General features: G+C 36.1%; 1 protein-coding gene across 1 annotated transcript; it reads left to right on the top strand.

Annotated features, from left to right (window-relative positions):
• Positions 1–3,779: 3,779 nt before the first annotated feature.
• LOC143854545 (serine/threonine-protein kinase 52-like) lies at positions 3,780–13,258 on the top strand. The gene is made up of 6 exons (XM_077364569.1): positions 3,780–4,383; positions 7,533–7,654; positions 9,505–9,701; positions 9,873–10,047; positions 12,479–12,613; positions 12,796–13,258. Exons 1-6 carry the CDS (start codon positions 4,140–4,142, stop codon positions 13,000–13,002), a joined length of 1,080 nt encoding a protein of 359 aa, XP_077220684.1. The 5' UTR covers positions 3,780–4,139; the 3' UTR covers positions 13,003–13,258.
• The last annotated feature ends 315 nt before the right edge of the window (positions 13,259–13,573 follow it).

The following is a 13,573-nucleotide window of genomic DNA, read 5'->3' as shown; positions in this document are numbered from 1 at the left end:
CATAGTTGTGTGCTTTCTCTTAATTATAATATCTAAACTTTGCTTTGAAAATGAATGCATTTCAAGTCAACTTCTTTACATATAAGATGATATTTCTTGACTAGCATTATCTTTCCTAGATAAGATTAGTAGATAACTACTCCTTCACGACCATTCTCGAGGAATCATAAAAAAGACAATAATAAGTAGATTTCAGGATAGAGTATGCTATGTCATAAAAAATAAAAAAGTAGATTTCAGGATATTTATCTGGCTTTTGTTTTGTTTGGGAAATGATATGATCTAGTTACCAGAGTTTCCCATGAACTGCATTGTTTGGGCTACGGGTGCAACCCGGGGCGATTTTTGGAATTGTCGGTTGAGCTTTTACCATAAAATCAGGTGGGTTTCGGGTTGATTCCAATTCATTTTTTAGCAAAAGCTCAACCGGACTTGACCCAAATTACACCCCCAGTAGTTTGGGCAACCCATCTGATGGGCTCCGCCATGAAGATGTAGTGCAAAAGTCGCTCCAAATGAAAAAAACATAATGATTCGACTGGGCTTTTGCTCAATGAATCTAGACTGTTGCTCTTTCTTATCTTATGCATCCATACAGTGGCTACTGATCGAAAGGCTAGGATTGTTGGATTGAAGTGATTTTTGGTGTTATCATATATCCAAGGTGGGCCCACCACCAGGTGAACAAGGCAAATCATTTTACATCATCTGGGTGGACCCAAACACTGCGTCTCATTGGAACTCTTAGATAAATGGATCTCTTAGTATTATTGCCAATTTTATATAGTTATAGACCTAACAAAGAGAGAATGCAAGGGAATAGATGAGGAGCTAAATTCCAAAACCCATGATTTGCTCCATAGAAAGAAGGGGAGGCTTACTTGGTTGTACAAAGATAGAGTAGAGAACATGAATGAAGAGAAAAAATGGTTGTTGTGTAATAGTTATGCTTAAAATATTCACAAAAGAGAAACGATTTTCTCTCATTACTTTGTGTTCTTTGGATTTTTTGCTTCTTTGCTTTTATCTCTTCTTTAACAATTGTTAACAAAGCTTTGATTCTTTGATTTCGTTTTAAACAAAAAACACCTGCGTTTAAAATAAATTTTTATTTTGAAAATCATTTTTAAAAAGACTTTTTCTTTGAAAATCTTCAACATATGCGTGTATGCGCATGCGCTTCTATGTCTCCTGATGGGCTCATACTTTGTTGTAGCTTATGTAATTGACTTGATCTTGTAGACACCATTGTACTAATTTACTAATTAATGGTTCTAGTAGTGATCCTATTCATAAACCAAGCAAGATTAGCACTATTTTCTGCATACTGCAACATGTGACCTCGTGTTTCATTCCCCCCATAGTTATTTTTCAATTTTTTCTCAAGTATTTGACAGTTGGGAATGGTAGGTGATACCCAATTCCAGTGACTATCTTAGGGTCTGAATTGGTTTTAACCTGCCTCTTCCTGGTCAAATAAGAAAAGGATTTAATTAACTTTGAGACAGTGACGTCCTTAAGCTCCTTCATTCAATATAAATGCATTTAGCTTAGTCAAACCGGCCTCTTTCTCCTAGGATAACATTTCTAGTCTAGCAATATCTTTCTAATAAAAAAGCACACCTGGAATGACAATTCCCCCAAATCAAACAAAAACACAAGCCCCTCAACACAGTTGTGCTTATCTTCTTCAGCATCACATACAACTTTTGAAGCTCCTTTAATGGTACATCTTTGATGTATGTGTTGGTGTTTCATGAGGCACAAAGTCAAGGGTTTAATCTACAACTAACATGTGAGAGAGAATTGGAATTTTGTTACTTCCCCACTTCCCATTTCACTCATTCTTAGGAAGAGCCACAGCAAGGCAATGCAGTTTGTTCTGGCTCAAAACAGTTCACTCAATACCAAGGCCAAAAGGTACTTCCCTTGTACTGACCTTACAAGAAGGTTCCTGTCATCTCTCTCTCTCTCTCTCTCTATGGTATACATGTGATGAAACTAACCAATATCGGCAAAACCATGTAGAAGAAGTGACTTGATGCTGGCAATGGAAAAGGCATACAACATAGTCACATGGTGGCACTGTCTCAAGTCCCATCCAATCGAAAGATAACATTTATTTCATGACGATAGGCCTTGTCAAGTAAGGGAAACTTGTCAAAATTAAAAACCCAAAAGGTTTCTCTATTGATCAAAACTCTTGAATATTTTTCAATATTGATGAAAGCTCCCAAACCCAAGTTTAGTAGTCACCTTACCCCCTATTTGACATTTTCATACACTTTTATTGTTTCCCCCTTATTTCACAAGGTAGCCCCCTCCTTATTTCCTTTTTTATGGCCACAACTAAACTAAGATTTTATTGTTGGCACACATCAAAATGTTCACGGTCAAATTACCGAATATAATGTAGTTTTCCCATGATTGTTGACTAATAAATAGGGTTTTAATCATTTTTAAAAGGGTAATGTTACTACCAGATGTACCGAAACCATACTCCTGAGATGCACCCACCAACCTGATGTCAATACGATCGGTACCATTCATCTGGTGGGCCTTACTATGAAGATGTCGTACCTAAAAAATAGCACTCACCGGATTATCTAAACCATCTGATTCAATTACTTCAATCAAGACCTCTTGAATTCCTTTGAGATCACAGATTATTTAGGCATCATGTAGGTGGACCCAATCACTGCATCTAACAAGAAATCTTAGATGAATACATGTCAAAGTATATAGTTCCTCTTTAAAAGATTCAAATGTGTTCTAATAACTAAACGATCCAACGTTCATTGTAAGATCACCATGATCACAATTTGATAAGGCCAGTCAACGATCGAATGGTGGGGAATGCCATTTGGTTGGAGGGTTTGGGCCCACCAACCATGTTCATGACTATTAACATGTAATCGGCCCATGTATGCTTCTCTAATTGCCGGTCTTAGATCTAATGGGTTCTTAACAATTGTCTTCAACTAATAGAATGTACTAATGTTAAAATAATATATTATTAGGAAAATGATATTTCCACCCTCTCTTGTTAGATTCTCCTAAAATTGGCTACATTTCCACCTCCTCTTGTTTGCTTTTCTTCATTTTCAAGAAAAGACAAACAAGAGGGGTTAAAAATATCATTTCCCATATTATTATTGCTCTTATTAAATGATATAAGCAAGACACAGACACTCCTTCTTCTAAGCTTGATTTGTAGTACTGTTATAAAAAATAAATAAAAAAAGAAAAATTTGCATGAAGAAAAAGATATAAAAATTATATGGTGGATGACCGTGCCAAGAATACAATGGGCCCACATTGTTTGGGTGATCTAAACCATTCTTGGGCCCTGATGTAGATAGCGTGTGCACCAGAAAATCTTCTCCATAGGATGATCATATCCCTCCGATCCTATCCCCTGATCCACGGAGATTTTTATACCTTGACTGCCATTTTAAACCTCGACAAATCAAAAGGTTAGGATCATCCTATGGAGAAGCTGGTTACACGATATCTACATCATGACCCAACAAATGAATGGTTTAGATCACCCAAACAATGTGGGCCCCATGGCTTTTTTTTTGGGCTGCACGTTCATGCACGGGCGTTCACCATATAAATTCATGAAAAAAAGATAAACAAAAGGGGAAAGAAACATAATTTCCCATATTAAATATGGATATTATAAGCAAGAGAATCCTTTTCTAAAAGAAAGAAAGCAAGTACATTACCCCAACACTCCTAACCCTAACCCTATATAAGATCATTTTAGTTATCCTAGTATCGAACTTCCTCCAATATCAACTGATTGGGTGTATTTATACTTTGGCCTTGTGGTAAAGGAAAGTACATTGATCCATTCGATCGTGAACCAAGTAATTCAATGAGAGAGAGGAGTTAAAAAAACAAAAAGGAGAGGAGACCCAAGATATTTAAAAAAGAGAGGAGAGGAGCTAGGTGGGTCAGAGACACACGTTGTGTTCAGGCAATCCATGTGCCCATAGGTATGAATACACACACAGAAAGTGAAGAAGAAGAAGAATTCCGTATAGGCAATCAAAACCCACCGACTCTTTTCTAATTTCTACAACCAAAAGTACTGTTTTTGCTGTGAGAATTGAAAAAAAAAATAAAAAAAAATGAAGGAAAATAATGATGGGTTTGTGAGGGCAGATCAGATCGATCTGAAGAGCTTGGATGAGCAGTTAGAGAGGCATCTAAGCCGAGTAAGAACGATTGAGAAGAAAAAAGGAGATGAGAAAGAGAGGGTTTCGAGGGAGGAGTGGGAGATTGATCCTACTAAATTGGTTATTAAGAGTGTTATTGCTCGAGGAACCTTTGGTACTGTTCATAGAGGGATTTATGATGGCCAAGATGTTGCTGGTGAGGATATATTTTCTTTTTCCTTTGTTTCTTTTCTTCTTTGATTTCTTTGGTTAATGTTTTGGAATAATACCCACTTGTTTATTTTTTAATCTTCTCTTTCCCTTTTTGCATGGCTTTTTTTAGGGTTTTTCTGATACCCACTTGGTTTCTCCCACTTCTTCTATTTCTATTTGGATTTTGATTTCTATTTCTTTGTTTTGGGATACCCATTTAGGTTTTCTTCAATACCCATTTATTTCCTTTTTTTTCTTTTTGGATTGTTCCCTTTTCTCAGTGGGGTTACTCACTCATCTTGGGTTTTTTCCATTTAACTTCTGTATCATTTTCTGAAGAGACACTCAATTGGGTCTTTCTTTTTCTTCTGCCCATCATGGTGTACATATGTTTTGATTTAGAAAAAGGGTTATTTTTTCTTGTTGATCCAGTTAAAAATCTTCAATTGTTAGCATAAGGATAGGTGGGCTTTCATATGTTCTTGTGATGTATAAAAAGCTTTATTGGGTTGCTTTGTCTTTGCCATCGTTTAGTCATTCATATAGTTTATGGAATTAGGACTATATTGATTTACTTTTTCCTTCTCTTTGATCATTTTTCTTTCTTTTTTTCTTTTTGGTAAGTGGCTAGTCTTTTTCTCTTTATATCATTTTGATGGTAGGTTGTGTTGTTCCACATGAATGTAAACCTGAGGAAATCCGTGACTCTCACGGGATTTCTGTAACACTGTTGTGTTGGTTTGCTTTTCTTGATTTTCATGTGATCCCAACTGTATATTAATTCGTACTTTGTGTTGGTATCTAGGTTAGATTAGTTATAGAAAGGCGTTGCACAGTGAAAAGTCAAAAAGGAAAACTGATCTATATGGAGGTCTAAGAAGAAAAAAAAGAGATGACTAGACTTGAAACTAAGTCCCATCATACTCATTATCCACTTGGTTGATGTAAACTGGTCGTTTGATCTTGTTCAAATGTAGCATTGGTATTTAATTAGATTCAATTTTTTTAGGTACTCTCTTAATCAATAAAGCATGTTACTCAAACTTACCCAGAAATTCAACTTGTCAATAAAGCATTTCTTAGGCTTCTGTGGCATTCAACTGACTTATATTCAGTCAGAGATTAGTCTTGATACTTATGTGGATTGAGCAAGCTGACAAGCAATCATGATGATTTAATTTGCGTCTTAAAAGCAGTTTATGAATGATTGCATGTGCTTTTTAACTGCAGTTTATGTCCAAGTTGTGATTGAAATCTTATTTCCAATGCTGATGGTTTTTATTCTTTGAAATTTTTTGATTTGGCCATGACGTCTTCATTTCCTTTGAATTTACCAAGGCTCTTCATTTAGAATTTCAGGCAACTATGGTGTCTAAAACTATGAGTTCTGTTTAAACTTCTTATGTATTGGTGGTTACTTAATTTAATATAAGGTCTGTCTAAGCTTCTTTGGTATTGGTGGTTACTGAAACATTTGAATGATGTGATAGCGTTCATTTAGGGTGTTCTAACCATTGTTGCACTGGAATTCTTTTTTCAGTCATTTTATTTTACCTATTTAAGGTTTCATTAGAATCAGGGGATTTGAATAAACCTTCCTTTTTTAACCGATGAAGCCCGTTAGAACTGAACCTGAAACCCATTTCCCATTAAGATTGAAACTTGTGTTGTAATTACCAGTCTATGGTCAACTTGTCCCCTAAGATGCTTCTATTAAGATTGAAACATCCACTAACCTTGTGTGGATTACATGTCAACTTTTTAGAGTACTTGGTATTGATAGTCCTACCAAATTCCTAGAATGTGCCCCCATTGAAATTGAAGCACTCTCATCAACCTCAGTTCAAACTTTCCTACCAATTCCATAATATCAGCCACTTTGGTTTGGACCTATTGTTCTAGGCATGGTAAAGTTCTTTCTAGTATGGGTTTTCTACACTCGTCTTAAATCTTAATTTGTGTTTTGGGGAGAAGGCAATGCATGCTGCGCTAGTATGCTTCCACAAAAACGTAATCTTCATTTTGGGGATATGGATGTTGCTCATTTGGACTTTTTGCCTCAATCTTGAGGTTGTGGGTCCATTCTCTGCTTTCCTAACAAAGAAGAAAGAAAACAGAACTTCATTCTCCCTGAACTTCTAGTTATTGATCAAATACCCTGAATGACAGCTGCGCTCTACTTTGAAGTTCCAATTTATTATGTATTTTTTTTAAGCTAGAAATTGCATTGCAATTTATGCCTGGTTTTATCCTAAAGCTTGAATTTTTCTTTGGTTCTCTTGTCTATCATCATTCTTTAACCATGACTTTTTTCAGGTTGGTATGTTACTGAATGCATTTCTTTGCTGGTATCATTTTTTATTGTTGTATATGCTTAATATCTCCATTTTTTCCAACCTACTGGGAATGCACGATATTTTGATTAAAGAGAAAATTCTGATAAGTACCCACTATAAGAAAAAATATATTTTTATTATTTATTTTAGGGCGATGATATTGTCACCCCCCCTAAATTACGCATTCGCTCCCCTTTTGGCTTGATTTGACGTCAAAAAGCATTAATAAGGGGGGCGAATGCGTACGCAGGGGGGGTGACAATATCATCGCCCTTATTTTATTTCCCTTTTTCTTTTACTCGCCATTGAAAAAAAGCCTTTTTTTACTAAGGTTTTAATATTAAATAAAAAGATTTCATTTCAAAAAATAATAAATGAAAACATAAGAAACAAAAACTAAAGCGAAAGAATCTAATATTGTTTATTTTTCCAGATTTTTAATGGTATTTATTTTTCCAGATATAAACCCAAGAAAACATAAAAAATTTGCCAGGAAATTCCTGGGGGCTTTGGCAAATGTTTGTAATTTTGCGTACAATAGATTAGAAATAGAGATACTACATAAACCGTCTGCCAGCCAGCACACGGTCACTTAGTTTGGTGGTTGTTTTTTTTCTTTCATGATTTTTCAGCTATACATGTGTAGAAATCTGGTGGTATTTCTCTTTTTTCCTCTTCCTCTTCTTTTCTGTTTGATTAGTATGAATAGATAGCTTTTACAATGCATGAAGTGCAAATTTCTCTTATTTGTTGAAACAGAACTCTATAATTTTAGATTTTACTAACAGTAGATCGCCGTCTTTTTTCTTATTTTTAGTTAAGCTACTCGACTGGGGGGAAGAGGGACAAAGGACAGAATCTGAAATTGCATCACTTCGGGCAGCTTTTACCCAAGAAGTCATTGTTTGGCATAAGCTTGATCATCCTAATGTAACTAAGGTAACATTTCATTTTGTGGATGTGCAATTTTTCCATTTTATCCCTTGTGGACTTGCAATTTTTCCATTTTATCCCTTGGGAATTGGTTACACATGATAAGTAGCAGAGTCACACAGTTGCTGCTGATATAGGGATTCTATTTGTCCATGTTGACATTGTCGAAGTTAAGGTTTACAGGTTCATACTGAGTGATTGAACTAGTTTGATTCTAACTTAAAACTAAGGCTGAGTACAATAAAGACTTAAATTCCTTTGGTACTCAATTTTCTCTTGGGCTTTTGAAAATTCTAGTTTCTTTGACTCAACCTGAGTTTTTTTTTTTTTTTTTTTTTTTTGAATGGTGTATGGAGGTTAAGAGTGGAGAGTGTAATGGAAGATGGGGCTTGCAGGTTTGAGGGGGATATAACTCAACCTGAGTTTTGATTAAATTGGCTGATTTTTTGAGTTTCTTTAGCATTTGACCAAGATTTTACCAATGGGAGAACCATTGGCAGTTTTTAGGATCTTCATCAGCCAGAATGCTTTGGATTCATTGATAAATTTTGTAAATATGTGGTATAAATCTTTCTATGTTGCTGCCCATTCTTTGTAAATATGTGGTATATATCTTTCTATGTTGCTGGTCATTTTTTTTCTTAAAAAAATATATTGCCACTCATTCTTTTCCGTTTCAAATGGCATTACATTCTAAATGCGTGTTTCTGTAACTGATGTAACTGAAAAACTTGATTGCTGCTTATCCATTCCATCCCTTGCACATCTAGATTGGTCAGAAAAATATTCGTTTTGAGTTTACTTGGAACTGAAAAAAACTCTAGTGTTTCATGCAAGACACCAAGCAATTAAAAGAACCGTTTAAATAAATTACTAAAATTAGATGATTACAGACTTGTTTTTCTTATTTGGATTGATATAGAAGCTGATTCATTTGGATGGTTTCCGTATTGTTTCACCCCAACCACATGTGCGTTCGTGAATTGCCAATTTGTTAGAGAAATTAAGCATAATTTTGAAATTTAGTTAGCCAGCTGTTACTAGGCCCTTGTATTTTTCCAACCCCAAGGCACTTTCAGAGCCACTGATTTGGTCGCCCTTATTGGTGTGGCTCCTCTTGGTTCTACTAAATAAAAGGATCTCTTTGAGGTTATGCAATGGCAACCTTAAAGAAGCCAATCTGAAAAAAAAGAAGATGGGAACCTCATGTATGATAAGTCATATTCTTATGAACATAGTGGACATTTACTATAGAGGGAGCCATGTAATAGGAACTGAAGAAATAAAAGGATCTCTTAGAAGAAATTCTGAAACAAAGGATTGATAAGCCATTCTTATGAACATATTCTTATATAGGGAGCTATTAACGATTTACGATTCGATTCCGATTTTCAAAACATTGTACATACATATATCATAGGTAAGCTATGACTAAAACAGGGACCTCAATGTTGTCATATTCAGCACCATTCAACCGATCTATGGGCTCAACCCGATATTTCATTTTTTTACAGCATCCTTAAGACTTATGTTTTGCTTTTTCACATGTTTAGAAAAGGAAGCCAATGACAGCAGATTCTTAGTTAAAAATGTGTGTCAACTGTCAAGGCTGGGTTTGGCTATATGAACTTTCATATAAATATCTTCATTTCAATCTAAATTTATCTCTATTACTTGGATCCAGTTGGTTAATCCATTTTCTAGGATTTGTTCTTGCTGAAGGATATCTAATATGCTGTGGAAACTGGCATTTCTTACGTTTTTTCATTTTACCCTCTTGATGTTTGATGTTTATTATTTCTTAATATTGTTTGAATGGTTGTGATCTTAACGTTCATTCTGAACTTCCTTTGCAGTTCATAGGGGCTACGATGGGCACACCCGAGCTCAATATACAAACAGATAACGGTCATATGGGCATGCCTAGTAATATTTGTTGTGTTGTCGTTGAGTACCTTCCTGGGGGTGCACTAAAATCATACCTTATAAAAAATCGGAGAAGGAAGCTGGCTTTCAAAATCGTGGTCCAATTAGCTTTGGATCTTGCAAGAGGGTGGGTCAAGCTCATCTACCAGCTCTATATTTACTTTCATGCAAGGCTGCTTTCATTATTTTTTTCATAAATATGTTAGAATGTGGCAATTTCAAGAAAACTTGTGGTCCATAATCTATTAGAGCTGCATGTAGCTCTTTTCAAGCTAAACACTTGTTTCTTTATTTTTAGGTTGAGTTATCTTCACTCCAAGAAGATTGTTCATAGAGATGTAAAGACAGAGAATATGCTTCTGGATAAGACACGTACTGTTAAAATTGCTGACTTTGGGGTTGCTCGTGTTGAGGCCCAAAACCCAAATGACATGACCGGTGAGACAGGAACCCTTGGTTACATGGCACCTGAGGTACACAATCGCTTCTAAATAAAATTTATTTCTTGATCAGTAAGATTTTTTTTTAATTTCTTTTGACTTATATTTAGCACCTTCCTGATTTCTCTTCTTCTCGATTGCTGACTTCAATTCTAAGAAAGTTTTAATGCATTTTTTTTTCATGCATTGTGCAATGCTATAGTATGTTTCCTCCAGTGTCCCATTTATCTTCTTTTACTTTAGCATTTTCTAACGCAGTGTGTTCGTGGCTGCTGTTTTTCTTTTTCTTCTTTTTTTTTAACCTGTTTTCTTCAAGGTGGTCTTTCATCGTATTTGGCAGCCATTGTTAAATTTGACATGGTGCAAGGATGATCTCATCCTTTGTTTATTCAGGCATACAGCCTTGAAGGGACTGTAATTCTAGTTTTGCATGATTATCTCTATACTGTAGTTGAGTTGTATTATGTGCTCTATCTATGTATATATATAATAAAGGAATACATGCACAGTTAATAAAAAGAGAAGATTTGATCATTTACTCGCAGTGCGAGCTCATTTTGTTTAGTAACATTTCTCATCCACTAGAATCTAGTTTTGTTTTTGTTGGGCTGTTTGGTTTTGTTTTTCTTGGTCTTACAAATGAATTCTAGAATCTAATTATAATGGTTAATTCTACACTTGTCATTAGCTGCAACATTGGTTCTCTGGTGAGTAATTTCTACAATGAAAAATCAGTTACCTCCATTAGAAGTATACGCTTACAAACTGAGTATTTTCTATAATGAAAAATGTTACCTCCATACGAAGTATACATTTTCAATAAAATTGGTCATGCACTAGGAGGGAGTTGCTGCTGCACACTGTGAGGTCATTTCATACGTCCGATGGTTTTATTGTCTATAAACTTGTACTCACACTCATCAAACAATAATATGCTGGAGCATGCATGCTTTTTTTTTTTTTTTGAATGATAAGAGCATTTCATTAATAGAAAAGGGGAGACCAAGAAAGTCCACCTGAAAAGAACAGATTACAGAAACGCAAAGAAAATAAAATCAATGTACAACCCAGGAAACTCGTAAGGGGGCAAAAAACCAAACATCTGTAATGCCTGCATGGACACTCCTTCCCTTGCCAGACTATCTGCCATCTCATTTGCTGATCTTCTAACATGAACAAAAATAGTAGAGGAGCCTGCCAATCTATCCCTGATCTTGTCAAAAAGGTGAGTGAACCTCCACGGAGAGACTAAGGAACCTTTAAGCCATTTTATTACATTAAGGGAGTCTCCCTCCACTATCAATCGATCTAAGCTGTTCCTCTCCACTGAGATAATCCCGTGATGAGCAGCCTTAACCTCCGCCTCACTAGCATCCTCTGCTCCTACAGGACCTGAAAAAGACCAAGAGACTTCCCCCCTTGCATCCCGGGTTACCTATACTCGACCCATCGAAATTAAGTTTAAACAACCCATTTGGAGGAGGTTGTCACTGCTGACTTATGGAGGGCCGGGACTCCATAAAGATTATTCAGTATCATATCTGGCCTATTAACTTGGAACTTGTACATTGTACAAAAAGATAGAGGATCTTGTTTAATGTGGTTTGGACTTCTGGGAATTGAAGTGTATCCCCCAGACTGGATGTTTGGACTGAAGTATGGTTTCATGACCAGAGCCACAGAGATATTAGACTAATTTACCAGTGTCAGTATCAACACTATATGAGATGGCATTATAAGAAAATTTGAAACAGTGTGAACTCTCAGACTAGCATAGGGAAACCCCAATTCTGACCATGAAAATGTTCACACGACCAATGTGTTTGACATTTACCCATGCAAATACAATAAAATGTTCCAGGCCCAAAGCACCTTCAGAGCCACTGATTTAGTCGCCCTTTATGGTGGCTCCTCTTTGTTGTACTAATTCAACCTATAGTGTGATCGATTCTAACTGGTCTTCATCTCTATGGATATCTCCTATGATTCTGTTTTTTTTTTCCCGAAAGTGATGCTCTGAATGTGTTTTGATTGGTGGAAACTCGGAGCTGTTGCTAGCACGCTTGATATTTGAACCATAGGATAATGAGGTCTGCCCATGATAGTATCCTCAGTGAGACACTTCATGACACTTCATCTGTCAATAAATTTTTTATAATTCTGGTCATCGATTGATCCCTTTGTGCCTTCCCTTCCCTGAAATTTCAACAAAATGATTTACTAGTTTTCTGCTTCTCTTAGTTAAACTTTTTGAATTTATGCATCTGCGATAAATTTAAGATGCAATGTCTTACATATTCTAGAATTCTTGTCTATTTGCAACTCATTACGCATTTATATATTATTACTCATTACGCATTTATATATATATATATATATATATATATATATATATCTTTTATACACTGCATCCTCGTTTATTTTACCGAATCATCAATGACTCAGGCCGACAGATGGATTACAGGTCCTCAATGGCAGCCCTTATAACAGAAAATGTGATGTGTACAGTTTCGGCATCTGCTTGTGGGAGATATACTGTTGTGATATGCCATATCCTGATCTCAGCTTCTCAGAGGTGACGTCCGCAGTTGTCCGGCAGGTACATAGTTTTTTCAATCATTTATACTTCAACACTCCCTGATACCATGTGAAACAACCAATTACACCAACAGCTTAAGCTGTTAGAGTTGGTGTTTTTTTAATCATTTATACTTCCCCTTAAACTGCTATGATAAGAAAGCATGATATGTTAAAATTCACCAATCTGCATGAAAACTGCAGAATTTGAGGCCTGAGCTACCTCGTTGTTGCCCGAGCGCTCTGGCGAATGTAATGAAAAAATGCTGGGATGCAAACCCAGACAAACGGCCGGAGATGGATGAGGTGGTTACCATGTTGGAGGCCATTGATACTTCAAAGGGCGGGGGAATGATCCCGGGCGATCAGCCTCAGGGTTGTCTGTGTTTTCGCAAGTACCGTGGCCCTTGACTTAGTTTTTCATTCTCAGGAGATCAGAATTGTATTTACAGTTAAAACGAAAAAAATGGGATTTCAGAGCTTTATGAGGTGTGGGGGAAGATAACCAATTGAGGCTCTGCTCATCTTTTTATATATTTCATACGGTGATGTAAAATCTTCTTCTTTCAATGTCTATTGATTGACTAGTCAGTTGTAGGATTGGCTGGCTATCTACTTCTATTGTAATATGAGCTTCTATTCTATATTGTCAATTATTATGTGATAATGATTTTATCGATGATAAAGAATACTTATAAAAATAAAGAATTTCTTTTTTAGGCAAGGTGAAATTTGCGGTCCTTCAACCCTTCTCATTCCACTTTTTTAGATGGGGCGAAATTGGTGGAAGAGAAGCTGGTGGAGCGCATTTCACTTGAGGTAACAGGGCATATTAGCGCAATATAACAGTGTGTTAAACTTTAAATAAAAAAAAGGGCGGCCCAATGCACGATGCAACCCGCCATTGTGAGGTCTGGGGAGGGTTAGATGTATGCAGCTTAACCTTATTTTGCAGAGAGGCTGTTTCCATGACACGAACCCG

This window comes from Tasmannia lanceolata, unplaced genomic scaffold, assembly GCF_043159265.1.
Source record: "Tasmannia lanceolata isolate RefF3 unplaced genomic scaffold, GAP_Taslan_0.1 ptg000020l, whole genome shotgun sequence".
NCBI classification, from domain to species: Eukaryota; Viridiplantae; Streptophyta; class Magnoliopsida; order Canellales; family Winteraceae; genus Tasmannia; species Tasmannia lanceolata.
Note: the sequence above shows the minus strand (reverse complement) of the source record. Positions and strands in the feature narration are given on the sequence as shown.

Bases quoted from the DNA above. Each gene is read 5' to 3' on its own strand.
- LOC143854545 (XM_077364569.1), top strand. From the start codon at position 4,140: ATGAAGGAAAATAATGATGGGTTTGTGAGGGCAGATCAGATCGATCTG. The intron at 4,384-7,532 runs GTGAGGATATAT...TCTTATTTTTAG, and splicing joins TGATGGCCAAGATGTTGCTG to TTAAGCTACTCGACTGGGGG. The intron at 7,655-9,504 runs GTAACATTTCAT...CTTCCTTTGCAG, and splicing joins ATCATCCTAATGTAACTAAG to TTCATAGGGGCTACGATGGG.